A 26,362-nucleotide genomic window follows, 5' to 3' on the forward strand; every position below is an offset into this window, starting at 1 on the left:
TGGAGAGCATTGAGATGCAATCTTCATGTCATCATAGCCTCGCCCCTGTACATATTGCCAGAGTTTGTGGCATTACATTGCAGTGTGCAGGGCCATGTAACGCAATTCTCCCACCATACAGTTATTTAGCCGATATAGAGGTTCTCAAACTCAGTACTTAAGGCACCCCAATGGTCCAGGTTTTAGGTATATCCATGGCTCAGCACAAATGGTTAAATCAAATCGACTGAGGAGATAATTAAAGTTACCTGTTGCCAAGCATGAATAAACTTAAAACCTGGACCATTCGGGTGCCTTGAGGAACACATTTAAGAACCTCTGGCCTATACAATCCTTTGTACTAGGCATGGTTGAATGGTAGGCAGAGAACATTAACACAAAGTTCAGCAAGTGAGCACAAAATGCCTGTTTGTCACAAGACCCAAGTTAAAAGATTGGAATAGCTACAAAACTGATGTCCTATGACTGTATGCAGATCTTCATACGTTATACAGTGTGTACAGTATTGATGTATAGTAAATATTTTTTTTTTTAAAAAGAACAAAAAATGATAAAACAAACCACTTTATTTGCAAAAGGAAGTATTTACAATAAAACCAATGCTTCTACAAAATAATCCAAACAGCAAGTTTAGGGACTGCTAAAACAAAACATTTTACTTCTGTGTAAAGAAAGAACATCTGATGAAATACCAAGATAATTTAAGGAAGCCAGTATCAGAACAGAACTCAAGCACTTTCATTGTATTATAAAGATCGATTTCACAGAAATATAGAATATAAAAATCAAATTTGAATAGTATAAGACAAAACATTCAGTTACGGTTTTACTATAATATAGGGGTGTGTATTTCTTATGGTCAGTATACCACCTACCTCTGGTTTGTAGTCCTAACTGCATTATAGCATAATGTTTTGTTTAGGCAATCAGTGTAAATGGTCTCCTTGGCTATTTCTGCTAATAAGAAAATCCAACACAATGTGAATAGTTATAGAAGACTCCCCCCTTCATATAAGCTATAGAATACTTGCCAACAGTAACTTACATGAAACAATAGTGGGTTTCGTTTAGCATCCCGGCACTCGGGATGCTGGTCGTCATGTGACCGACGCCAGATTCCCGACACTACTGGGAATGCTGGGGCCGGAACACTGACCGCCGACATCTTGACCACCAACATCCTGAAGGTAAGTATTGGGGCAACTGTTAGGGTTAGGGCAAGGCACTGGGGGATGGCGGGTATTAGCCCCAGCTGCCCCCCCCCCCCCCCACCAAATCTTATCCCTAGCCCACCCCCAGGCGGATTAGGGTCGGTCATGTGGCCAATGGCATCCCGTACGTTGGGAATTTGTAGCACAGCCAGTACAGTATGCTACAAAAGAGCATACTGTCAATTTAGCTTAAAAAAAAAAAAAAAATATATATATATATATATATATATATATATTATATACATACACACATATATATATATATATATATATATATATGTACATATATACACATATATATCTGTGTGTGTGTGTGTGTGTGTGTGTGTGTGTGTGTGTGTGTGTGTGTGTGTTGTCCACATAAAAATAATAACTCTCCTGCGCTAAATTAGAAGATATATATGATATGGCTGACAATAATATCAAAACTTCTATTTATTTAGTATAATAAAGATTTTTTATTCATGAATGAAGAAATACCACAGTAAAAAGCAAGACCGGTCTTAATATCATTAATAACCTTTAAATAAAAGAGTAAATATATATTTTTCGTTCTACACTAAAAGGAGGTGGACTTAAGCATAATCTGTGCACAGAATTAGATAGACTGTCTCTGTAAATATAAAACTCAGTCCATATAAAAAGTCAATGGTTAACTCGTAGTAGCTGCCAGTAGAACCCGTATAATAATTCAGTATCCGCAATTTGTTACTTTATATCATAGTTCTTTCACAAATGTAACCATCCAATATAACACATTTGGCTGTGTGAGAGCCGTTCCCAGCAGAATCTTACGTGAGGCTATGCAGTCAGCAGAGCGAGGATCCCAGTAACTACCACGGTGGTTTCTGGCTGTAGGGAGAGCGGCACCTGAACTGGCGCCTGCCCTGATGTATTATGTGCGGCTTCTATGCTCCCCGGATCCACACCTCTACGTGCCGTTTGCAGGCACCGCTGGGCGGCTTCTTTCCTCCCGGCAATAATACTTAGCGACAACGGAGGATTAAGAGATGATATAAAGTACGGGTCCAATTCAAGCAGGGGTCCAAATCCAACATGATATTAAGACCGGTCTTGCTTTTTACTGTGGTATTTCTTCATTTATGAATAAAAAATCTTTATTATACTAAATAAATAGAAGTTTTGATATTATTGTCAGCTATATCATTATATATCTTCTAATTTAGCGCAGGAGAGTAATTATTTTTGTTTGCAGTTTATTGCACCAGTTGTTTCTGGTGCGTATAGATTGACCTGCTAACCCCAGGTCATAAACCCACCTGCGGCTGATTTATATCAGTACTAATTATGAAGTAATTTTACATTTTACTAGCGCCTGGTTTAAGTGTGTGAATTGTCCACATGACAAACATTTTACATTCTGAAAGGTGCTCCTGAAGTGTACATATAAAAGTCATGTGATTTTTTTAAAAAAAAATTCATCTTTAGTGTGATTTAATATGTGTTTACATTTAACAAGTAGCAATAGGCCAGTAATTAGGCACCAAACATGGGAGTTTGCTACTATTTAATATCTGTAAATATGTATTCATTTTGCAACAATAATGTCCAATTGCTTAACAAACATTTTAAACATACTGTGCCTCAAAAAAAGAGTTTGGTTGATGAAGGTGTTTGTAGTTGTGAATGTTTATTGTTGTTTAATCAATGTAGCCTTATGACCTTACACACCAAACGCATCTTGTATTGAACTACCCTATAAGTCCATACACACGCAACGTCGTCTAGTGTTTCCACTCCTGGACCGGCCGGTCGGCGGCCGCCCATACACACTGAGTGATATGACCACTCATATCGCAGTGACGTCACGCAGCGGCCGGCCATGCATGCAGCTCCTGGGTGACAGTCCAGATCGAGTATGCATGCACTTCCAACAGCGACAATTGTTGCTGACCCTCGGGGGCCACACATTGATCGTCGCTGGCGGCATACACACTGGCCGAGAAAATGAACGTCATCGCTCAGGATGGGGAAAATTAGCGATTTTACTCATTTTCTCGGCAAGTGTGTATGCACCTTATGTTACCAATATTTAGTAACCTTTTTCACTGACAACTAGAGTATACTGTATACACACACTATAAGATTATCTGCCCAGTCTTTCTGGTTGGAGCCAGGGTTGCATGCTGGGAGGCCTAAAGCTTTGACCGATTGGTGCAAATCCGCTGTCACGTCACCGTATCCCAATGTTATCCTGTGGATAACCTGTGGGTCCTGCCGGAGAAATCTGGTAATGTATGGGAGCAAATGATAATTTGCCATTTGCTCCTAAACACTGGAAAACACACAAAAAATGAGCGTTCAGACAAATTGGTAAAATCCATTTGACTTAATCAATTTATCTGAACAACTATTTCTGTCCATTTATCAGCTTTTGGGAGAAAATGGTTGATAGTTATTTACTCTCACATACAGTATTACCAGATTTTCTCTCCAACCAGACAGATTGGCCAGATAATATACTTATAGTGTGTAAACAGCTTAACTCCTGTATGTGAATGTAAATTGCATACCTGATAATGCAAGCCTAAATAAGTAATTGTAACAACATTTTCTTTTATTCGGAACAAAATTAACAAACATTTTGAAAACAAAAGTAATGATGGTCATCTATTGCTAACATCATTGTACACAAATATGAGCCATGTTAAATAACACATTATCTTACACATTTGGTTGGGCAGAGATCAGTGTGTTGTACCATTGCCACTTAGGGTGATTCTCCAGAAAGTGAACGTAAAGTCCTGTGTAAATGGTCTGTTAAGAAATTGTTACATGAAAACGTAATTGCTTATTAGCAATGCCTTACCCTACAAGTTAAGACCCACTAAAATCTTGGTATTTTAGAGAAGTATGTCGTTTGAATTTGCGTAGCTGTCCCGTGCATCACGGAGAATCGCCCCTTAGCTCTTTTGCAAATATTTCAAGATTCATTTCTAAAAAAAAAAAAAAACATACATTTTAGAAACACAAAGAATCATTTATCTCTAAATGTACTTTTACAACAGCCAAAAAACGAGTTTTATGGTAAGAACTTACCCTTGTTAAAACTCTTTCTGTGAGGAACACTGGGCTCCACAAATCTGGACAATGGGGTGTAGAGTAGGATCTTGATCCGAGGCACCAACAGGCTCAAAGCTTTGACCTTCTTCCCAAGATGCATAGCGCCGCCTCCTATATCACCCCGCCTCCCAGCACAGGAGCTCAGTTTAGTTAACCAGCCCAATGCAGTAGCAGGAAGAGAGACGACAACGGTTAGTAGCCACATACACCACACTCTCACGACAAGAGAAGTGTCAGCGACTAATGCCATACCAACCCGAAGAAGCTAAGTGTGTCAGGGTGGGCGCCTTGTGGAGCCCAGTGTACCTCGCAGAGAGAGTTTTAACAAGGGTAAAACTCATTTTCTGCTGCGGGGTACACTGGGCTCCACAAGTCTGGACAATGGGGATGTCCTAAAGCAGTTCCTTATGAGAGGGGACGCACTGTAGCGGGCACAAGAAACCGGCGTCCAAAGGAAGCACCCTGCAAGGAGTGCTGCTCCAGCACCGCGCCCCAACCTCTTAGACTGGCATCTGTCATCAACAGGACCCAGTTGGATATCCAGAAGGGACGGCCTCTGCACAATTGTCGGTCCAGGAGCCACCAGAGCAGTGACAGACGGACCTACGGAGTCAAGGAGATCATGTGAGACCTGATCCGGTGAGGCAGGCCATCCCACTTGGCTAGAATCAGCTTCTGGGATGGGAGGGGGGGGGGGGGGGGAGAATGGAATTGAGCATACTCCACCATGTCGAATGCTGACACCATGAGGCCCAGCACCTGCATTGCCGAATGTATCGACACTTGCGGACGAGAAAGGAAGCAACGAATCCTGTCCTGAAGTTTCAGGTCTTTCTCCTGAGACAAGAACAACCTTTTGTTGTGAGTGTCCAACAGCGCTCCCAGATGCACCATGCTCTGAGCAGGGAGGATTTCTTCCAGTTGATGAGCCACCCGTGGGCTTGTAGAAACCGGACCGTCATATCCAGATGACGCAGGAGAAGATCTGGGGAATTTGCCAGGATTAACAAGTCGTCCAGATACGGCAGTATCCTGACCCCTTGACGGCGGAGTACCACCGTCATCACTTTGGTGAAGACTCGCGGAGCCGTTGTTAAACCAAAAGGTAATGTCCGAAACTGGTAATGGAGGTTGCCAATAGCGAACCTCAGGTATTGCTGATGTGACGCTGCTATAGGAATATGCAGGTAAGCATCCTGTATGTCCAGGGAGACCATGTAGTCCCCAGGTTCCAAAGCCAGAACTATAGAGCGAAGGGTTTCCATACGGAACTTGGAAACCTTCACAAACTTGTTCAGTGCCTTGAGGTTGAGAATGGGCCAGGAGGACCCATTCGGTTTCGGGACTAGAAACAGTGGAGAATAGTACCCCCGGCCCCTCTGAGCAAGAGGCACCTGTACTACGACTCCTGTATCCAGGAGGGTCTGTACAACCGAATGCAGAGTGTTTGCCTTTGTCTGGTCCGACGGGACGTCTGTCTGGCAAAATCGATGAGAGGGTCGGTTTTTGAAGGCTATGGCGTAACCTCGAGTGACGACTTCCCGTACCCAGGCATCTGAAGTGGTCTTCAACCATTCCTGGGTATACCCTAGAAGCCGGCCCCCCACCCTGGGATCCCCCAGGGGGAGGCCCGCCCCGTCATGCGGCAGGCTTATCGGTCTTGGCTGCTGGCCGACGGGCAGCCCAGGCTCTTTTGGGCTTCGGCTTACCAGGTTTGGAAGTGCGGGCCTGCTTATGGTACGCCTGACCTTTTTCTTTACCTGAAGGACGAAAGGGGCGAAAGGATGTGCCTTTGGCCTTCGACACAGAAGGAGCTGTATTAGGCAGACAGGCAGTTTTGGCAATAGCCAAGTCAGCCACTATCTTATTTAAATCCTCCCCAAACAGAATATCCCCTTTGAAAGGGAGTACCTCCAGTGTTTTTCTAGAGTCCAGATCCACAGACCAGGATCTCAGCCACAATATCCTGCGACCCAGGACTGACGTAGTAGAGGCCTTGGCTGCTAGGATACCGGCATCAGAAGCCGCCTCTTTAATATATCGAGAAGCTGTGACAATATATGACAAGCAATATTGTCTAGCATGTTCATGTCTAGCATGGTCAGAGGAGATTTCAGCCTCTAACTCCAAGGCCCATGCTTCAATAGCCTCTGCCGCCCATGTAGCTGCAATAGTGGGCCTTTGTGCAGCACCCGTGAGGGTGCAAATCGCTTTTAGACAACCCTCGACACGTTTATCCGTGGGCTCTTTTAGAGACGTGACGGTAGTGACAGGTAGAGCTGAGGAAACCACCATACTAGCCACATGTGAGTCTACTGGAGGAGGCGTTTCCCAATTCTTAGACAGCTCTGGCGCAAGGGGATAGCGAGCAAACATCTTCTTTTGAGGCACAAACTTCGTACCCGGGCTTTGCCAGAGTTCCTGACGTATATCCACTAGGTGGTCAGAGTGAGGTAAAACTTGTTTAATCACCTTCTGACGCTTGAACCTATCTGGTTTTTAGGAGGAACGGATGGCTCGGGATCATCCGTAATCTGCAGAATTAACTTAATAGCCTCCAAAAGATCAGGAATATCCACAAGTGAACTACCCTCCCCATCAGCCGTATCTGAGTCAGAACCTGTGGGGTCAGTGTATGTGCTGTCTTCATCAGACGAGGTGTCAGTGACAGCAGTGGATTGTGAGGAGACGAGCGCTCGCTTATAGGACCTCTTGGGTGAGCGTTGGTCAGACTTTTTAGTAGTCAGGGACTGGTTCAACTTCTTTAAATGAGCAGATAAATCGTCCGCCCACGGCGGGTTAGCTGCAGGGACCACATACGGTTGTACCGGCATTGGGGGTCCCATAGGGGGTGTTAGTTTATGAACTAGCGTATGCAGAAGCGTGGAAAAAGCGGCCCACGGAGGGTTAGTATGTGCCTCCGTTGCCACAGTCCCACTGGGGGGCAAGGAGACCCCAGAACCAGAGCCCACAGCTGCTATATTCTCCCTATATGTGCCTGTGGCTTCAGCAACACCAGCAGTGTGTTCCGCCCCAGAACCGTTACCCTCAGAAGCAGACATGATATAACTTGCAGTATGAGGTAACACAGTACAATTATTAGCAGCACTATATCCCTAAACCCAAACCCCTGCGCAGTGTAGTCAGCACCAGCAGAGATAAAGGAGAGATATGGTGACTAAATCACAGAGAAAAATACGTAATACAGTATATCTTTGTGAAAATCTTATATTAAATAACACCTGACGCACCAAGCCCCCTCAGGTTATAGAATACAGGGATAGCAAGTTGAGTGAAAGATACGAGATGGACACCACTCAGCTATCAATGCACACACAAATAGTCACAGTTTGTACAATGCAGAGGTTATTACAGACAATAATACTGCACTGGACTAGCTTACACAGCTATATAGTCAATAGATATAACACTACACAGTAAGAAACTGGATGTATATCACAGGGTAATTGTACTATAAACCCCTGACTAAATGCACTTTTTCTTAACTAACACTGACTAAAAAGGCAGGTAGAATACTTAAGTGTCATGTAAAGGCACAGCGCTGACAACCAGGCGGCTTTACATAGGAGGATTTGCTCAAGCAGTCCCAGGAACAGTGAGCTGAGGAGTAATGGCGCCGCAGACACTGACAGGGAGTGTGGAAAGACAGAGATGCAGCTCCAGGGCGGGAACACTTGCTGGAAATGGCGCCCTGGGGCTGGGGGAGGGGCTTCTGGTCTAAGCCTTATCCCCCTTGCTGGCAAAACCACCGGGTACTGTGGGCGATATTAAAATCAGTTTTAAGAGAAAACCTGACCTGCACCCATGCCCTGGTGATCTAGTGGGATCGCCTGTACTGCCACAGTGTCCACCGCCAGCGCGCGCGGCCCGCCTCCCACTGACCGCGCCGGATCGCGATAAAGACCGGGTCCCGCGAGCGGGACCCACTTACCACCTCCCGAAGCGCGGCCACGCGATCCTGGAGAGCCCCAGCCGTGTGTGCCTAACGTGAAGTAAACCGGAGCCTCCGCTGTAGGTACCCGGCAACCAGGGCTCGGGAGTGTACAGCGCTGCTGGGAAGAGCTGGAGCTGCAGCAGAGAATGTCAGAAGATATTTACCCCTGCTGCTGCCCTTGAAGTCTTCACTTTTTACCTCATAAAAAGCTTTTCTTAGGGCTGCTTGGAGCAGCCCCTCTATTAAGTGCCTGCTTACTGCAGCACCAACTAACAAACTGAGCTCCTGTGCTGGGAGGCGGGGTGATATAGGAGGCGGCGCTATGCATCTTGGGAAGAAGGTCAAAGCTTTGAGCCTGTTGGTGCCTCGGATCAAGATCCCACTCTAACACCCCATTGTCCAGACTTGTGGAGCCCAGTGTACCCCGCAGCAGAAATATGTTGCCATTTTATGTTAGGCTTGCCTTGTTTTCTAGCACATAAACACACACAGAGACCAACAACTGATGTAAATTAACTATGCTGCTACTGATACGCAATACAATATATGCTGCATACATTATTCTTTATTTAATCTTACACGCCACTTCCATTTTATTTCGCCAGTTTTCTCTTTTCCTTGCTCTCCTAAACTCACCTGTGTATTTCCCTTCCATGTCTAGGTTGAGACTGCAATTAATGGGCAGCTTTCATAAAGTATTAGGATGTCAACTAGTCATTAAAAAAATAACCCAGAGAGACTGACATGGAATGTGTGTAAATAGTTTGTCTTAATACCTGCAGAGAAATAAATATGTAAAACATTAAGAAAAGTGTTTGCTTCTGTTAAATGTCTCAGACCTGATGTGGCACTTTTACAAGAAACTCATTGGAGGTCCACAGATTCCAATACTCTCCAAGATAGCTGGATAGGGGACTAAAAGGTGGCCTCATTCACAGAGAGGTTCTTATTTTGTTTCACAAACATCTCACTTAGTGATAGTCTGCTTGATCCTGAAGGGCCTTATATTTTTATTAGTATGACTTTACATGATGTGCGCTGTACTCTGACCGCAGTATATGCCCAGTCTAGTCTTTACGCTAGGAATGGGCGAAAGGGGGGGGGGGTCCTATCCCCTGTTTTATAGAAGTCGATGAGATCTGGTGGGGGTAGGGGGGCACCACCTTCCTCTTGGTGCTTGTTCACTAGCTCTATGCAGCTGTGTGATGCTGGGGATGCCAACATCCCACATTCCAGTAATATAACTTTTATTCTCATCCTCACCATACTTCTTCACATATTCATTTTTTTATAATTTCAGTCAAGCGTGGTAGACCCTTGTATTGAACTAATAACCATATCTGATCATGCCCCAGTGTGTTTTACCTTAGCTTTACATTCGCTTCTATCCATGTTTTTTAATTGGAGGTTTCCAGCTTTTCTGGCAAAGTCGAGTAACTTTCGGGTACATATAGAAAGGCCTTTCCTGAATACATTGATGATGATCATCTTGAGCATGAGGACAATAGTAATCTATTTTGGACAGCCTCTAAACTGGTGATGCAAGGTCAAATTATGGAATACGTAGCTAGGAAGTGCTAGTTATTGGCTTCACGGTTAAGGGACCTATACAGGGATCTACCAAATTCTTATGGGTTGCCTTGTAAATGATTGTCGCTTTAAAAAAAACCATTGGGGATCAGCCGGCCTCCCGCACCTCAGGCAAAATCGGACGCTATTACATATGCCCCTTTATCTACTCTGCTCTCACTCGTCATTTCAACCTTTGGTATCTAAGCAAGACTTTCAGAATGGTGGACATTCTTAATGATATCCTTTTAAATTTGTAGCTTGTAACCTTTCGTAACCTTGGTTAGAGCATTTTTGTGCATCTGGATTTCTTGTTTAATGTGTTACTTACATTACATTTACCATGCCTTGTCTATTGTAATTGATTTGTGTGATTTTCGTAATAAAAACATAAAAAAATCCCCACATTAAGATTTAAGAAGAATAAGAGTGCATACCTTGAAGCGCTGGGTAAAACGGTGAGAGGGTCTTCAGAATATGAATAATACTTTCTTTATCTTTTCCTTTAAAAAGCTGAAGTACTTCTGGACTGAGGTTTCTTCCATAATCTTGCAACTTGCTTGATGGCAATGTACTATCTGAGACAGATGAAGGGGAATCCCGAGCATCAATATTGGTATCTGAATGCCCACTTGCACATGTTTCCAAATCAAAATTGTGAATAGAGTGTGTATCAACTTCTTGATTGAATCCACTTGTAGATTCCATATCAGTATTCACATTAGATAAATGATCACAAGTAATTTCAAAGTTTGAATTTTGATGGGATTCAGCTGCATTATCTTGAAGATCAGAGTTCCCAGCTACGTTGAAAACTGGACTACATTCACCATCATGCTGGTCTGCATCAGTAGCCATCAGATTATTATTTGATGTCTCTGTCATAGTTACATTAACTAAATGTGAAGATGTTGAACATGAGAATTCTTGTTGTTCATGCTCTAGATCATCAATTGCATCATGGGATACTTTGTCTTCACACTTGCTGTGTGACTTTTTAACTTTTGGAAGTTGACTTTTATATGATAAAAAAGGTGAAGTGACTGAACTGCTGGCAGAGAACAATGTGAATGTGGACAGTGCCTCCAGAGAATCTCTCCTGACCTTTTCCTTCTTTTCATCCACTTCTTCTACTTCCAAATTTATCAACTGTGATTTTGTGCCCCAAGAGATTTTGGAATGGGTCTTGTCAGGATTATGTTCTGTAAAAAGAGCCTCCCATTTTGCAATATCTAAAAAACAATGCATATATTTTTAATGTATTAACTTTAAATCATCTAAAACCGAGAAGTAACAGTGTAAGAATTGGCACACGCCATGTCACATCTGTCAGGTTATACAGTCACACCCTAGGATGTGTGGCCCTTATCAAAGTTTAGCACCAGTCAAGGAAGCCCTCTAGCCCCTCAAAACTTGCTATAGACCCACTAGGTTAGCTTTGTGCCTTTTACCCAAGTGGGCCGCACTGGGTATTTTTCCAAGGAGGCAGAGACTTACTCCAGGCAGTAGTAGTACTGCGGCTATAAAGACCATTCTGTAAGAATGGATGCACCCAACCTCTATTAATTTTCAGTTCTACAGGGAGAAATTAAGTTTTATTGCAACTTTTTATTGCCAACCTAACACAATCCAAAATTTATCATAGCCTGTGTCTGACCCAGTGGCATCAAACTCGCATTCTTGTGGGCGATCCTCCCATTGCATTGTCTGATGGGTGAGTGCCAGGAACCCTTTTCTTTTATCTTTTGCTCCTAATTGTATCTCTTTTACATTCATATTCATGCACGTGTTTGTACGAACACCTATATATTGTAGTGGATGCTCATGGTAGTGTGATGGGATATGTCTTGTATTTTGCGCATCACTGTGTGTAATATTTTATATGCTTGAACATGCCTATGCCTTGCAAAACTGTAAACAGTGTTTCTGCTTTAAAAAAAAAAAAAAAGAAAGAAAAAGGAAAACATTGTCAGTTCTGTGCACAATTCTTTACACTTACCAGTACTATTCTGCCTGATACGTCTTAAACGGGTCTCCTCAGAAACACTCCAACTGACTTTTGTAGTACGGTGTGTTGCTTCAGTGGTCTCCTTTAATTCACTACTGGACAATACTGCTTGTTCTGTGTGAGACGTAGACGAAGACGCAATGGGTGTGTGCTGCTCTTGTTGCAAACCTGATGTCTTTGGCTTCTTCTCTGAAGCTTCTAAATTAAATAAAGATTAATAATTACAACATGGATATCACTAAAACCTGGAATGTTAGTGTGCCTTGGGTACTAAGGTTTAAAGAAAAAAAAAACCAATGCTTTCATATTACTTAGCACACATTCTTTGCGAGACCTGCTTAGCACAGTCACTGAGGAGGAACTTTCTGAACTCCCTTTATAAAATACATGTCGATCTATCTATCTATATTAGATATATAGATATATATATATATATATATATATATACACACACACACACACACACACACACACACAGAGATATATATATATATATATATATACACACACACACGCACACAGATAGATAGATAGATATATATATATACACACACACACACACACAACAAGCAGAGTTTGGCGCTACGAAAGCAAAAGCACAACTGCAGCTGGTGCCCTCATAAATGAATTTGATATAGAGAACGAGGATGTGGCACTAGAGGCTTAATTAATGCACATGAACACAAGCTGTTTCAGCTGAAACAGCTTGTGTTCACGTGCATTAATTAAGCCTTGAGTGCCGCATCCTCGTTCTCTCTCTCTCTCTATATATAACTATCTATCTATCTATCTCTATTGTGCCTCCCTAAAGGTCCATGTACACTAAATGAGCCCCCACCTACGCTAATTTTATACTTGCCAATGCCAGTGGGGAAGGGAGCGATGATGGGGGGGGGGAAAGGGGCGCGACGGGGGGAACGACGCCCATGCTGCTGTCGTTAACGAGGACCTCCCTTGTCTGTGCATGTTCAGACGAAGGAGGGGTACGATACTGAGCATACACACTAGACAAGATTGTAAAAGATCTAGTTCAGAATTGCCCTTCTTAGCGGTATCTTATTTTCTCATCTAGTGCGTATGGACCTTTATAGTACTTTCTCTAGGTTTGGGCTGAAATGTCAGTAGTCAGAATACAGATTGCGGCATCCCGATGGTTAAAATCCTAACAGGGGGGTCATGTAAGTATGCCAACCTTCCGTTTTAACCCTTCCCGGAGGTTCACTACGGCTTTCCGGCGGTTGGGCTCCCGGCGACCAGCATACCGGCGCCGGGAGCCCAACCGCCGGCTTACCGACTAACCCTCCCACCCGCAGACTAAACCTAACCTCCCCCGGCCCTGCAGTCACTCGTTCTGGATGTCTTGATGCCTGCACCAGGATTGTGATGTCATTCGTGGTGACTGTGCCAGCATTCCGACATCAGTATTTCGACTGCCAGGATTCAGTTTCTCCCATTTATTACTAAATTAAACAAGTGGACACTCACCAAGCACTACAGCATATTTTATATGTACTGTATATTTGAATGTTACACATTGAGCTTTTTTTTTCTACTGTAGACTGCAGAGAAAACACCCTCATGCTGCTAACATCTGATAACTTCGCTCTTTGTGCCATGCTGCCAAGCTCCAGTGTGTGATAATTGTTACTTCCACAAATCACCTATGGAAAAAGTAAATTTGGGCAATGGATCTGTGGAGTCATCTCTTGCTCTCTTTCTTGTCCCAGAGTCTCCTTTGACAGAACTTTTCTCTGAAGGGGACACTTTAGCTTCATTAGCAGATGGGATGGACTCCTTTGTATTCCACACAAATTTCATTCTGCTCTTGTGATCTAAAAGAAAGCAGGTAGAACTATATTAAGCTCAAGTACATGTATATACAAACCATACATTCCAAATAATTTCAGTAATAATGCTTAAAAGAGAATAGAACGTCATTTAAAATAACTTTTTTTTTCCTGTGTACATTCAACATATTGTTCACATGAATATTAAAATATACTCACATTGGGGATATTTTCCTTCTAACAATCAAATCTAAATAAATTTCACTAGCAAGCTATTTACCTAATTTTAATTTTTTTTCTGTACTTGCTCTTTGTAAAACTAAGACCTACATTATACATTCACAAAAATACACAGGTTTCAGACTGCATTCTGCTTGTCGGGATCCCGGCTGTCACTATGCCGACACCGTGATCCCGACGGGGTCGCTATACAGCCGCCGGTATACTGGCAAGGTAGGTAATTCCCCCTCTATGGGTGTCCACGAAACCCATGGAGGGAGATTAGAACCTGTGGCGGGCTTAGCTCGCCACCGAGCCCGCAACAGGCTTTGTTGCGCTCACCTGCCTGCCAGCATTCTACAGCTCGGGATGCTGATGTCGGTATACTGACATTCTGCATCCCATGCGGCGGTAATACGTATTTCCGCATCTCCTCATAAACGGAGTATTTTTTATTACATACCAGCTTTTGGCAAGCTCAGTGATGAGGCACGTAAAGCTTAACATGCAGGTTTCCATTGGGGGTGGGGTGGGGGGACCAAAACTCCATTAAGCTAGCAAAAATATGGTACAAAGATTTTTTTTTAAAACACTCAAGTTTCATTGTGGAATGAAAGATCTATATCTATCTGAGTTATGGTAAAACTTACCCTTATTAAGTATTTTTCTTCAAGGTCCATAGGATCCACAGGGTTACCTTGGGTTATGCTGGTGGAGACCAAGACAGGCACTAAACAGCTCCAAGGATGCACTGAGGATCCCCTCATACCCCATCAACAGCTCAGGCTCTTAAGTTTTAGTTAACAATCCCAAAGCAGGAGCTGGAGAGGAGAGAAGGAAGAATGGCACACACATGAAACACATGTCCTGTGGATCCTATGGACCTCGAAGAAAAAGAGTTAACGAAAGTAAATTTTACCATAACTCTTTCATTTCTTCTTCAGGGTCCTAGTCTCCACAGGGTTACCTTGGGGATGTCCCAAAGCAGTTGGGCGGGAACGCTCCTAAGCTGAAAGGAGGACATAACAGCTAAAGATTGCAAACTGAGAGGAAAACGTATCAAAGGCATAGAACCTAAGAAACATGCGGGCGGAAGACCACATAGCGTTGTTCAATAGTTGTTCAACAGACGCGGGCTGCCCATGAAGATCCCACAAAGCGAGTAGAGTGAGCAGGGGCTGAACTTGGTACTAGAAGATCAGCTTGCATGTAAGCCTGGGAGATGGTTATGCGGAGCAAACGAGCCAAGATTTGCTTATTAGCTGGCGAGTCAAGCTTGTGGAATCCATAGAGGACGAACAAGGAAACAGTTTTCCCTAATGAAACTAGTACAGTTCACATAAATCTTTAGAGTATGGACCACGTGGTCCAACGAAGCTTCCTCCGGTGAAAGGACAGATTCATGGAAGGCTGGTACCACAATTGCCCCGTTGATATGGAACATGGGCACCACCTTAGGTAGGTATCCCTGCTAAGTCCGAAGAACAGCCCTGTCATGATGCAAATCAAAAGGGGGGGGGGGGCAAGAGAGTGCCCCCAAGTCAGAGACTCTGCGGGCAGAGGTAATAGCTGGGAGGAAGAGTCTTTGCAGTCAACAATTTAAGGTCAACAGCATCCAGTGGTTTAGAGGGTGGCTGTTGCAAGGACCGAAGAACCAATGACAAATCCCAAGAAGCTGGGAGGAACAAAAAGAGGCTGCATCCAGAGTACCCCCTGAAAGAAGATACTTACATCTGGTAAGGGAGCAAGTCTTTCCTGAAACCAGTGAACAGAGCGGAGACCTGAACCTTAAAGAAGAAGCAAGGCGGAGACCCATGTCAAGATACTCCTGAGGAAGCTGGACATATATTATATACCAGCGAAACGCGTTGAGTTTGCACGCCACTGATGACACAACTGTTGGAATCCACGGTCTCCAGCCATTCTATGAACCAGAACTTCATTTGATAAGTATCTCATCACTTGCTACTTTGCAACTACATCAGCACTTTAAAGGACACCCCAGCTGATAGACCAGGAGAGTGTCATCTCTCAAAGATCTCTATACATTTATCTACAAGTACAGTGGCGGATCCAGGGGGGGGCACTCGGGCCCGTGCCCCCCCTGTCATTTGTGGCTCCCCCCCCCCCCCCCGCGGCGTCGGCGCCGCACAGGGAGATGACGGGCGCCCGCTGAGATTGTGTTACCAGCGGGCGCCCGTCCCCCTGCACAGCGGTAGCCGGAGGCAGGAGCTCAGTACTGAGCTCCGGCTTCCGGCGCTGTCACTGCGCCGTGCGCTATGGGAGAGACGTCAGTCATGACGTCTCTCTCACAGTACTGAGGAGAGGACGCCAGCCAGAAGGAGGACTGCAGCGGCGCGGGAACGGGGCTCGGTAAGTATTATGTTTTTTTCTTCCTTAATGCAGCGGGGGCATCTCCTGGGGGAAACTACGGGGGGACATTACTACTGGGGGGGGCACCAACAATGGGCATTACTACTGGGGGGGGGGCATCAACAAGGGGCATTACTACTGAGGGGGGCATTACTACTGGGGGCATTATAACTGGGGGCATCACTACTGGGGGGGCAGCTACTGGGGGCATTATTACTGGGGGGGCAGCTACTGGGGGCATTATTACTGGGGGGCACCTACAGGGGGCATTACTACTTGGGGGCCAAACTACTGGGGGCATAACTACATGGGCCAAACTATTGGGGGCATTACTACTTGGGGGCTAAACTACAGGGGCATTACTACTTGGGGGCAAAACTACAGGGGGAGCCAAACTACTGGGGGCATAACTACAGGGGCCAAACTATTGGGGGCATTACTACTGGAGGCTAAACTATAAGGGGGGCATAACTACAGGGGCTAAACTGCAATTGGGCAAACTACAGGGGGGCATTACTACTGGTGGCTAAACTATAAGGGGGGCATAACTACAGGGGCTAAACTACAATGGGGCAAACTATAGGGGGGCATTACTACTGGTGGCTAAACTACTGGGGTCATAACTGCAGGCGCATTACCACTGGGGGCATAATGACTGGGGGCATTACTACAGGCAACATTACTACTGGGGGCAATACGGGCATTGCATAAGGGACACCACTACTATGGGGTCTATATAAGGGGCACTACCAGTACAGTGGACATTGCATAATGAGCGCTACAACTGTGGGCATTGTATAAGTAGCTCCACCTCACATGCACCGAAGCCGCACGCAAATGTACTTGCCCCTTCCATGGTGCCCCCCCTATCATTTTCTTCTGGATCCGCCCCTGTACAAGTAGGACCCATTCCCAGCATTAAAGGACATCCCAGCTGAGGAGATTAAGGGACTGCCTATTCCTACCTGTATTCATTCTATCACTGCATCAGCACTCAAAGGATATTCCAGCTGATTCAAATAGGACAGTGCTATCTCCCAAAGGTCCTGGTTCTTCTCTGGAAATTGGATCCTTTTCTATCTAAGGACATTACAGTCAGCAAGAATAAGGGATTATTTTCCCCACCAACTAATCTGGTAAAAACTAATACTGATTACTGTGAGACTGTGGTTTAATCCAACATAATAGTTTATTTGCCACCAGTGGCTTTTTTTAAAACACCATGAATTGTTGCATAATGTGTTTTTAATGTTTACAACTTTTATTAAATGTTATATATATTAATATAAGCCTAATTGTTTATTATTGACAAAACAGCCAGCGCTGGTATATCCTTTCCTTCATATTCCATGTCAAGGCCCGTCTGTACAAATGCTAGGAGTCTAGATATCCGAAACACCAGAGGATCATAGTGTAGATGAGCACACCACTGAAAGTAAGAGTGCCATATACGCCATATACAGTAATATATGTGAGCTGATGCAGGTTTCTGAGCATGAAGCATCGTTTGAATAACTGAACCGGAAAACCCTTTATCCCTTGGGATAGATGACTGAGGCCATACTGGAGCCACCAGGATGATTGTTCCACCTTCCTCTTTGAATTTGCATAGCACTCTGGGAAGGGAATACCAGAGGAAAGAGATATGCCAGGCGAAAGGACAATGGTACTGTTAGGGCAGCCACAAAAGTTTTGCTTCTGGATCCCTCATCCTGGATCTATACACGGGTACCTTGTGGTTATGTCTGGAGGCCATGAGGTCCACGTTCGAAAGACCCCATTAAATTACCAGAAGCTGAAAGACATCCAGGTGTAGAGACCACTCTCTGGCGTTCACATCCTGGTGACTGAGGAAGTCTGATTCCCAGTTGAGGACCTCAGGATGAAGATTGCAGAAATGGGTGGAAGATGATGTTCTGGCAGGTTGGGGCCGTATTACCGTAGAGCGCGATCTTGGCGATCAGCATCCCGATGCCGGGATCCCAGCCGATGAATGATGGCGCGGGGGAGGGGGGGGGGGGCTTGGGGGCTGCGGCGCAATGAAGCCCCTTGCAGGCTTGGTGGGACGATGAGACCCATTGGGTTTCGGAACCAAAGAGAGCATAAAATAAAACCCCTGGCCCTGTTGAGACACGGGGATGGGAGTTATGACTCCCGAGTGTGGCAAGTATTGAATGACCCTCTTCAGCGTCGGTCTGCTGTTAGACTGGTAGGAGAGTATTGTCTGGGAGGATGCTTCAGGAAGGAGAAAGCATACCTGTGGGAGACCACTTCTTGAACCCTGGTGTCTGTTGTCTTCCGACAATAAGCATGGGTGAACTGAAGAAGGGTTTATCCTCTGGTTTGGTAGTTGGGCGCATGTTCGGGCTCAGAAGCCTTGGTGTGTTGTGACAGTCTGGGGAAGGTCTGACCTCAGGCCTTGCCCTGAGGACGAAAGAACAAAGTCCGAGTTTGCGTAGAGGAGGCTGAGGGCAGGCAAGCGGTTTTAAAAGTTGCCGGGTTACTGACAATCTTGTCCAATTATGGTCCATAAAGAAATTTGCCTGTAAGGAAGTGCTTCCAGGGCCTTTTTAGAATCAGAGTCTGCATTCCAGGAACAAAGCCAAACAATGCGTCAGGCTACGACAGAAGCAGCTGAAGCCTTAGAAGAGCTTTATCCAGAGAAGCCTTGCCAATATAACAGGCATCATCTCTGATGTTGGCAATTAATGACAGTTGTTCCTTGGTCACCTCAGAAGGGAAACTGTTTCCCAGGGCATCCGCCCAGTTTCAATAGCTTTAGCTACCTAGGCCATAGCTTTTAAGTAAATATAAAGACTTGAGATATGTGTCCAACTGTCTATCAGGTACATCCTTGAGGGAGGACACTGTAGGAATGGGGAGAATGGAGATCTTAATCAAGCGTGTCACCTAAGAAGTGGATTTTCCCAATTTGTAAAATCAGCAGCCCTTAACAGATAAAAGAGGTTCAGCCTTTTAAGTACAGAAAATTTCTTGCTAGGAGTTTACCATGCCTCATTCATAGCATTTGAGAAGTGGTCAGAGTGTGGAAACTCAGAAACTACCACTTTTTGCTGTTAACACAAGGGATCTTTTGATTTTGGTGCCAGTTTAGCATCTTCTAGCTGGAGCGAGAATTGAACTGCCCTAATTAAAGCAGCCACATTCAATTTAGATTGCACCTCTTTCTCCCCGGAGGGAGAGCCTGCATCATAGAAATCAGCAGAAGATTCCTCAGAATCAGAGTGGCGTAGACTGTGAGGATGGTACAGCACGCTTGGTGGCAGTTGTAGGCAGTGTTACCTAGACCTGCAATATATTATGGAATGTTGCTGATAAAGCTGCCAGACTCTGTAGAGTTAGAAAACATATCCAGCCATGGAGGAGGAATCAGAGGGTCTGGTATGGGCTGATAAACAGGCTGCAAATGTTGAGGTAGACCCATAGTGGGAGCCACAGACGGTGCAGCAATATGGTCAGCAATTTTAGCTAGCATGTTGAGAAAATTAGTCCCAAGGAGGCTCCCATGCTGACACGGGGTGGGGGGGGGGGCACACAACACAAGAGGTGCACTGTCTTGTAATAAATCCTGAGATAATTCCTCCACTAAACATGTCTTACATGACACTAAGGTAGGGGCCCCACTCTGTTTAGCTGCCTTGCCTTTGATAGACATAACTGCAAGGAGAGTACACACACAATATGGTAATGTGCAGAATGTAACTGAGAACAGTATGTGACAATAAGCCTGCACAAATACAATAAATTTGTAATGTGGGCAAAGAAAAGGCACAAGGAAAGTGATATAATGAAAAGTACAGACAGCAGAACTGGCATAAGTCACATACAATGTAGAAAATACAAATTTCAACTGCACTACACTACACTACACTAATCTCAACTACCCAGCTATCAGAGCCGGTAGGAAACAGCATAACCTGACTCCAAAGAGAGGTATATAGGAAGCCCAAACCCAGCGTTCCTGGAGACCTGCAGAGTTCTTATACTGGCCGCCCAATCTCTCTGTGAGGAAGGAGGGTGAAGAAGCAGCAGCTCAGGGTAGGAAGACCTCAACAGAATAGCGCCCTGGGCAGGAAGAGGGACCGAGGAGGAAGTGCTGCCTCCCTTTGCTGACATTCACCATCGGTTCCTGGCATTAACAACTGCCCTCAGCGTCGGTAATACATTTGCCCTGGTGGTCTAGTGGAGCCCCAAAGCATGCCATGGTCTGGGTCCACGCCACCAGCATACCCCAAGGTAACCCTGTGGAGACTATGGATCCTGAAAAGTAAATTGATTGTATGTATGTGTGTATGTGTGTGTGTGTATGTGTGTATGTGTGTGTGTATGTATGTATGTATGTATGTATGTATGTATGTATGTATATATATATATATATATATATATATATATACATACAATTTTGTAAATTTGTAAATCATCATGTTGTTAGAAAACTAAAGAAATACTAATTTAATTAGGAATGAGTGGGGAAAAATAAGATTTTACTCACCGGTAAATCTATTTCTCGTAGTCCGTAGTGGATGCTGGGAACTCCGAAAGGACCATGGGGAATAGTGGCTCCGCAGGAGTCTGGGCACAACTAAAAGAAAGCTTTTAGACTACCTGGTGTGCACTGGCTCCTCCCACTATGACCCTCCTCCAAGCCTCAGTTAGGATACTGTGCCCGGAAGAGCTGACACAATAAGGAAGGATTTTGAATCCCAGGTAAGACTCATACCAGCCACACCAATCACACCGTATAACTCGTGATACCATATCCAGTTAACAGTATGAAACATAACTGAGCCTCTCAACAGATGGCTCATAACAATAACCCTTTAGTGAACAATAACTATGTACAAGTATTGCAGACAATCCGCACTTGGGATGGGTGCCCAGCATCCACTACGGACTACGAGAAATAGATTTACCGGTGAGTAAAATCTTATTTTCTCTAACGTCCTAGTGGATGCTGGGAACTCCGAAAGGACCATGGGGATTATACCAAAGCTCCCAAACGGGCGGGAGAGTGCGGATGACTCTGCAGCACCGAATGAGAGAACTCAAGGTCCTCCTCAGCCAGGGTATCAAATTTGTAGAATTTTGCAAACGTGTTTGCCCCTGACCAAGTAGCAGCTCGGCAAAGTTGTAAAGCCGAGACCCCTCGGGCAGCCGCCCAAGATGAGCCCACCTTCCTTGTAGAATGGGCTTTAACTGATTTAGGATGCGGCAGTCCAGCCGCAGAATGCGCCAGCTGAATTGTGCTACAAATCCAGCGAGCAATAGTCTGCTTAGAAGCAGGAGCACCCAGTTTGTTGGGTGCATACAGGATAAATAGCGAGTCAGTTTTCCTGACTCCAGCCGTCCTGGAGACATAAATTTTCAAGGCCCTGACTACGTCCAGTAACTTGGAATCCTCCAAGTCGCTAGTAGCCGCAGGCACTACAATAGGTTGGTTCAAGTGAAAAGCAGATACCACCTTAGGGAGAAACTGGGGACAAGTCCTCAATTCTGCCCTATCCATATGGAAAATCAGATAAGGGCTTTTAAATGACAAAGCCGCCAATTCTGATACACGCCTGGCCGAAGCCAAGGCCAATAACATGACCACTTTCCACGTGAGATATTTTAGATCCACGGTCTTTAGTGGCTCAAACCAATGTGATTTTAGGAAACTCAACACCACGTTGAGATCCCAGGGTGCCACTGGAGGCACAAAAGGGGGCTGAATATGCAGCACTCCTTTTACAAATGTCTGAACTTCAGGTAGTGAAGCTAGTTCTTTTTGGAAGAAAATCGACAGAGACGATATCTGTACCTTAATGGAGCCTAATTTTAGGCCCATAGTCACTCCTGCCTGTAGGAAGTGCAGAAATCGACCCAGCTGAAATTCCTCTGTTGGGGCCTTATTGGCCTCACACCAAGCAACATATTTCCGCCATATGCGGTGATAATGTTTTACAGTTACATCTTTCCTGGCTTTAATCAGCGTAGGAATGACATCCTCCGGAATGCCCTTTTCCTTTAGGATCCGGCGTTCAACCGCCATGCCGTCAAACGCAGCCGCGGTAAGTCTTGGAACAGACAGGGCCCCTGCTGCAGCAGGTCCTGTCTGAGCGGCAGAGGCCATGGGTCCTCTGAGATCATCTCTTGAAGTTCCGGGTACCACGTTCTTCTTGGCCAATCCGGAACCACGAGTATTGTCCTTACTCCTCATTTTCTTATTATTCTCAGTACCTTTGGTATGAGAGGCAGAGGAGGGAACACATAAACTGACTGGTACACCCACGGTGTCACTAGAGCGTCCACCGCTATCGCCTGAGGGTCCCTTGACCTGGCGCAATATCTATAGTTTTTTGTTTAGGCGGGACGCCATCATGTCCACCTGTGGCCGTTCCCAACGATTTACAACCAGTGTGAAGACTTCTGGATGAAGTCCCCACTCTCCCGGGTGGAGGTCGTGCCTGCTGAGGAAGTCTGCTTCCCAGTTGTCCACTCCCGGAATGAACACTGCTGACAGTGCTAGCACGTGATTTTCCGCCCATCGGAGAATCCTTGTGGCTTCTGCCATTGCCGTTCTGCTTCTTGTGCCGCCCTGTCGGTTTACATGGGCGACTGCCGTGATGTTGTCTGACTGGATCAGTACCGGCTGGTGTAGAAGCAGGGGTTTTGCCTGACTTAGGGCATTGTAAATGGCCCTTAATTCTAGAATATTTATGTGTAGGGAAGTCTCCTGACTCGACCATAGTCCTTGGAAGTTTCTTCCCTGTGTGACTGCCCCCCAGCCTCGAAGGCTGGCATCCGTGGTCACCAGGACCCAGTCCTGTATGCCGAATCTGCGGCCCTCTAGAAGATGAGCACTCTGCAGCCACCACAGCAGAGACACCCTGGTTCTTGCAGACAGGGTTATTAGCCGATGCATCTGAAGATGCGATCCGGACCATTGGTCCAACAGGTCCCACTGAAAGATTCTGGCATGGAACCTGCCGAAAAGGAATTGCTTCGTAAGAAGCCACCATCTTTCCCAGGACTCGCGTGCAGTGATGCACCGACACCTGTTTTGGTTTCAGGAGGTCGCTGACTAGAGATGACAGCTCCTTGACTTTCTCCTCCGGGAGAAACACTTTTTTCTGGACTGTGTCCAGAATCATTCCCAGGAACAGTAGACGTGTCGTCGGAACCAGCTGTGACTTTGGAATATTCAGAATCCAACCGTGCTGGTGTAGCACCTCCTGAGATAGTGCTACTCCTACCAACAACTGCTCCCTGGATCTCGCCTTTATTAGGAGATCGTCAAAGTACGGGATAATTAAAACTCCCTTTTTTCGAAGGAGTATCATCATTTCCGCCATTACCTTGGTAAACACCCTCGGTGCCGTGGACAGTCCAAACGGCAGCGTCTGGAATTGGTAATGGCAATTCTGTACCGCAATCTGAGGTACTCCTGGTGAGGATGATAAATGGGGACATGCAGGTAAGCATCCTTGATGTCCAGGGATACCATGTAATCCCCCTCGTCCAGGCTTGCAATAACCGCCCTGAGCGATTCCATCTTGAACTTGAATTTTTTTATGTATGTGTTCAAGGATTTCAAATTTAAAATGGGTCTCGCCGAACCGTCCGGTTTCGGTACCACAAACAGTGTGGAATAGTAACCCCGTCCTTGTTGAAGTAGGGGCACCTTGACTATCACCTGCTGGGAATACAGCTTGTGAATTTGCCTCTAGCACAGCCTCCCTGCCCGAGGGAGTTTTTGGCAAGGCAGATTTTAGGAAACGGCGGGGGGGAGACGTCTCGAATTCCAGCTTGTACCCCTGAGATACTACTTGAAAGATCCAAGGATCCACCTGTGAGCGAGCCCACTGATCGCTGAAATTTTTGAGGCGGCCCCCCACCGTACCTGGCTCCGCCTGTGGAGCCCCACCGTCATGCGGCGGACTTGGAAGAAGCGGGGGAGGACTTTTGCTCCTGGGAACCTGCTGTTTGTTGCAGCCTTTTTCCCCTACCTCTGCCTCTGGACAGAAAAGACCCGCCTTTTCCTCGCCTGTTTTTCTGGGTCCGAAAGGACTGTACCTGATAAAACGGCGCTTTCTTAGGCTGTGAGGGAACATGGGGTAAAAATGCTGACTTCCCAGTTGTTGCTGTGGAAACTAGGTCCGAGATGCATCCCCTGTCCACTGCCGAGTCCATAAGCCTCTCCTAGCAGAAATGGACAATGCACTTATTTTAGATGCCAGCCGGCAGATCTCCCTCTGTGCATCTCTCATGTATAAGACTGAGTCTTTTATATGCTCTATGGTTAGCAGAATAGTGTCCCTGTCTAGGGTGTCAGTATAATACCTGAGTGTGTATATACAGACTTCAGGATCGCCTCCTGCTTTCTATCCGCAGGCTCCTTCAGGGCGGCCGTATCCGGAGACGGAAGTGCCACCTTTTTAGACAAACGTGTGAGCGCTTTATGCACCCTAGGAGGTGTTTCCCAACGTGCCCTATCCTCTGGCGGGAAAGGGAACGCCATTAGTAATTTTTTAGAGATTACCAATCTTTTATCGGGGAAAGCCCACGCTTCTTCACACACTTCAATTAATTCTTCAGATGGGGGAAAAACTACAGGTAGTTTTTTCTCCCCAAACATAATACCCTTTTTAGTGGTACCTGGGTTTATATCCGAAATGTGTAACACCTCTTTCATTGCCTCAATCATGCAACGAATGGCCCTAGTGGACATTAGATTAGACTCATCGTCGTCGACACTGGTATCAGTATCCGTGTCGACATCTGCGTCTGCCATCTGAGGTAGCGGGCGTTTTAGAGCCCCTGATGGCCTTTGAGACACCTGGGCAGGCACGAGCTGAGAAGCCGGCTGTCCCGCATTTGGCATGTCGTCAATTTTTTTGTGTAAGGAGTCGACACTTGCACGTAATTCCTTCCATAAAACCATCCACTCAGGTGTCTGCCCCGCAGGGGGTGACATCACTTCTATAGGCATCTGCTCCGCCTCCACATAATTTTCCTCATCAAACATGTCGACACAGCCGTACCGACACACCGCACACACACCGGGAATGCTCTAACAGAGGACAGGACCCCACAGAAACCCTTTGGGAAGACAGAGAGAGAGTATGCCAGCACACACCAGAGCGCTATATAATGCAGGGACTAACTGAATTATGTCCCCTATAGCTGCTATAATATTTACTGCGCCTAAATTTAGTGCCCCCCCTCTCTTTTTTTTACCCTTTCTGTAGTGTAGACTGCAGGGGAGAGCCAGGGAGCTTCCTTCCAGCGGAGCTGTGAGGGAGAAATGGCGCCAGTGTGCTGAGGGAGATAGCTCCGCCCCTTTTTCGCAGACTTTTCTCCCGCTTTTTTAAGGATTCTGGCAGGGGTAATTATCACATATATAGCCTCTGGGGCTATATATTTGTGATTGTTTTGTCAGCAAAGGTGTTTTTATTGCTGCTCAGGGCGCCCCCCCCCCAGCGCCCTGCACCCTCAGTGACAGGAGTGTAAAGTGTGTATGAGGAGCAATGGCGCACAGCTGCAGTGCTGTGCGCTACCTTGGTGAAGACAGAAGTCTTCATGCCGCCGATTTTCCGGACTTCTTCTTGCTTCTGGCTCTGTAAGGGGGACGGCGGCGCGTCTTCGGGAACGAACACCGAGGCCAGTTCCATGCGGTCGATCCCTCTGGAGATAATGGTGTCCAGTAGCCTAAGAAGCCCATGCTAGCTGCAAGCAGGTAGGTTCGCTTCTTCTCCCCTTAGTCCCTCGTTGCAGTGAGCCTGTTGCCAGCAGGTCTCACTGTAAAATAAAAAACCTAAAAAATACTTTCTTTCTAAGAGCTCAGGAGAGCCCCTAGTGTGCATCCAGCTCGGCCGGGCACAAAAATCTAACTGAGGCTTGGAGGAGGGTCATAGTGGGAGGAGTCAGTGCACACCAGGTAGTCTAAAAGCTTTCTTTTAGTTGTGCCCAGACTCCTGCGGAGCCGCTATTCCCCATGGTCCTTTCGGAGTTCCCAGCATCCACTAGGACGTTAGAGAAAGTGCCATTGTAACGGTGTGGAAAAGCCAACACTGGCAAACAATTATCAGTCAATGGGGCTACTGTAAAAGGGCCACAAGTGTGTGAAATGTGCCATGTCCCGCCACTCTCCTTT

The 26,362-nt window shown here is 45.8% G+C and overlaps 1 protein-coding gene across 6 annotated transcripts in view; it reads right to left on the bottom strand.

The window, feature by feature from the left end:
- Positions 1–3,771: 3,771 nt before the first annotated feature.
- Positions 3,772–26,362, bottom strand: part of LOC134927845 (uncharacterized) — a 491,244-nt gene continuing 468,653 nt past the window's right edge. For 5 of the 6 annotated variants that reach the window (XM_063922906.1, XM_063922901.1, XM_063922903.1 and 2 more), the window contains 4 exons: positions 13,489–13,659; positions 11,819–12,025; positions 10,257–11,051; positions 3,772–4,168 (listed from right to left, as the gene is read on the bottom strand). In XM_063922906.1, the coding sequence (XP_063778976.1) occupies positions 4,119–4,168; positions 10,257–11,051; positions 11,819–12,025; positions 13,489–13,659 (1,223 nt within the window). In that variant the 3' untranslated portion in view covers positions 3,772–4,118. The remainder of the gene's footprint in view (positions 4,169–10,256; positions 11,052–11,818; positions 12,026–13,488; positions 13,660–26,362) is intronic. The other variant, XM_063922905.1, reaches the window with a different exon arrangement.

The sequence above is a fragment of the Pseudophryne corroboree genome, chromosome 5, assembly GCF_028390025.1.
Source record: "Pseudophryne corroboree isolate aPseCor3 chromosome 5, aPseCor3.hap2, whole genome shotgun sequence".
NCBI lineage: Eukaryota > Metazoa > Chordata > Amphibia > Anura > Myobatrachidae > Pseudophryne > Pseudophryne corroboree.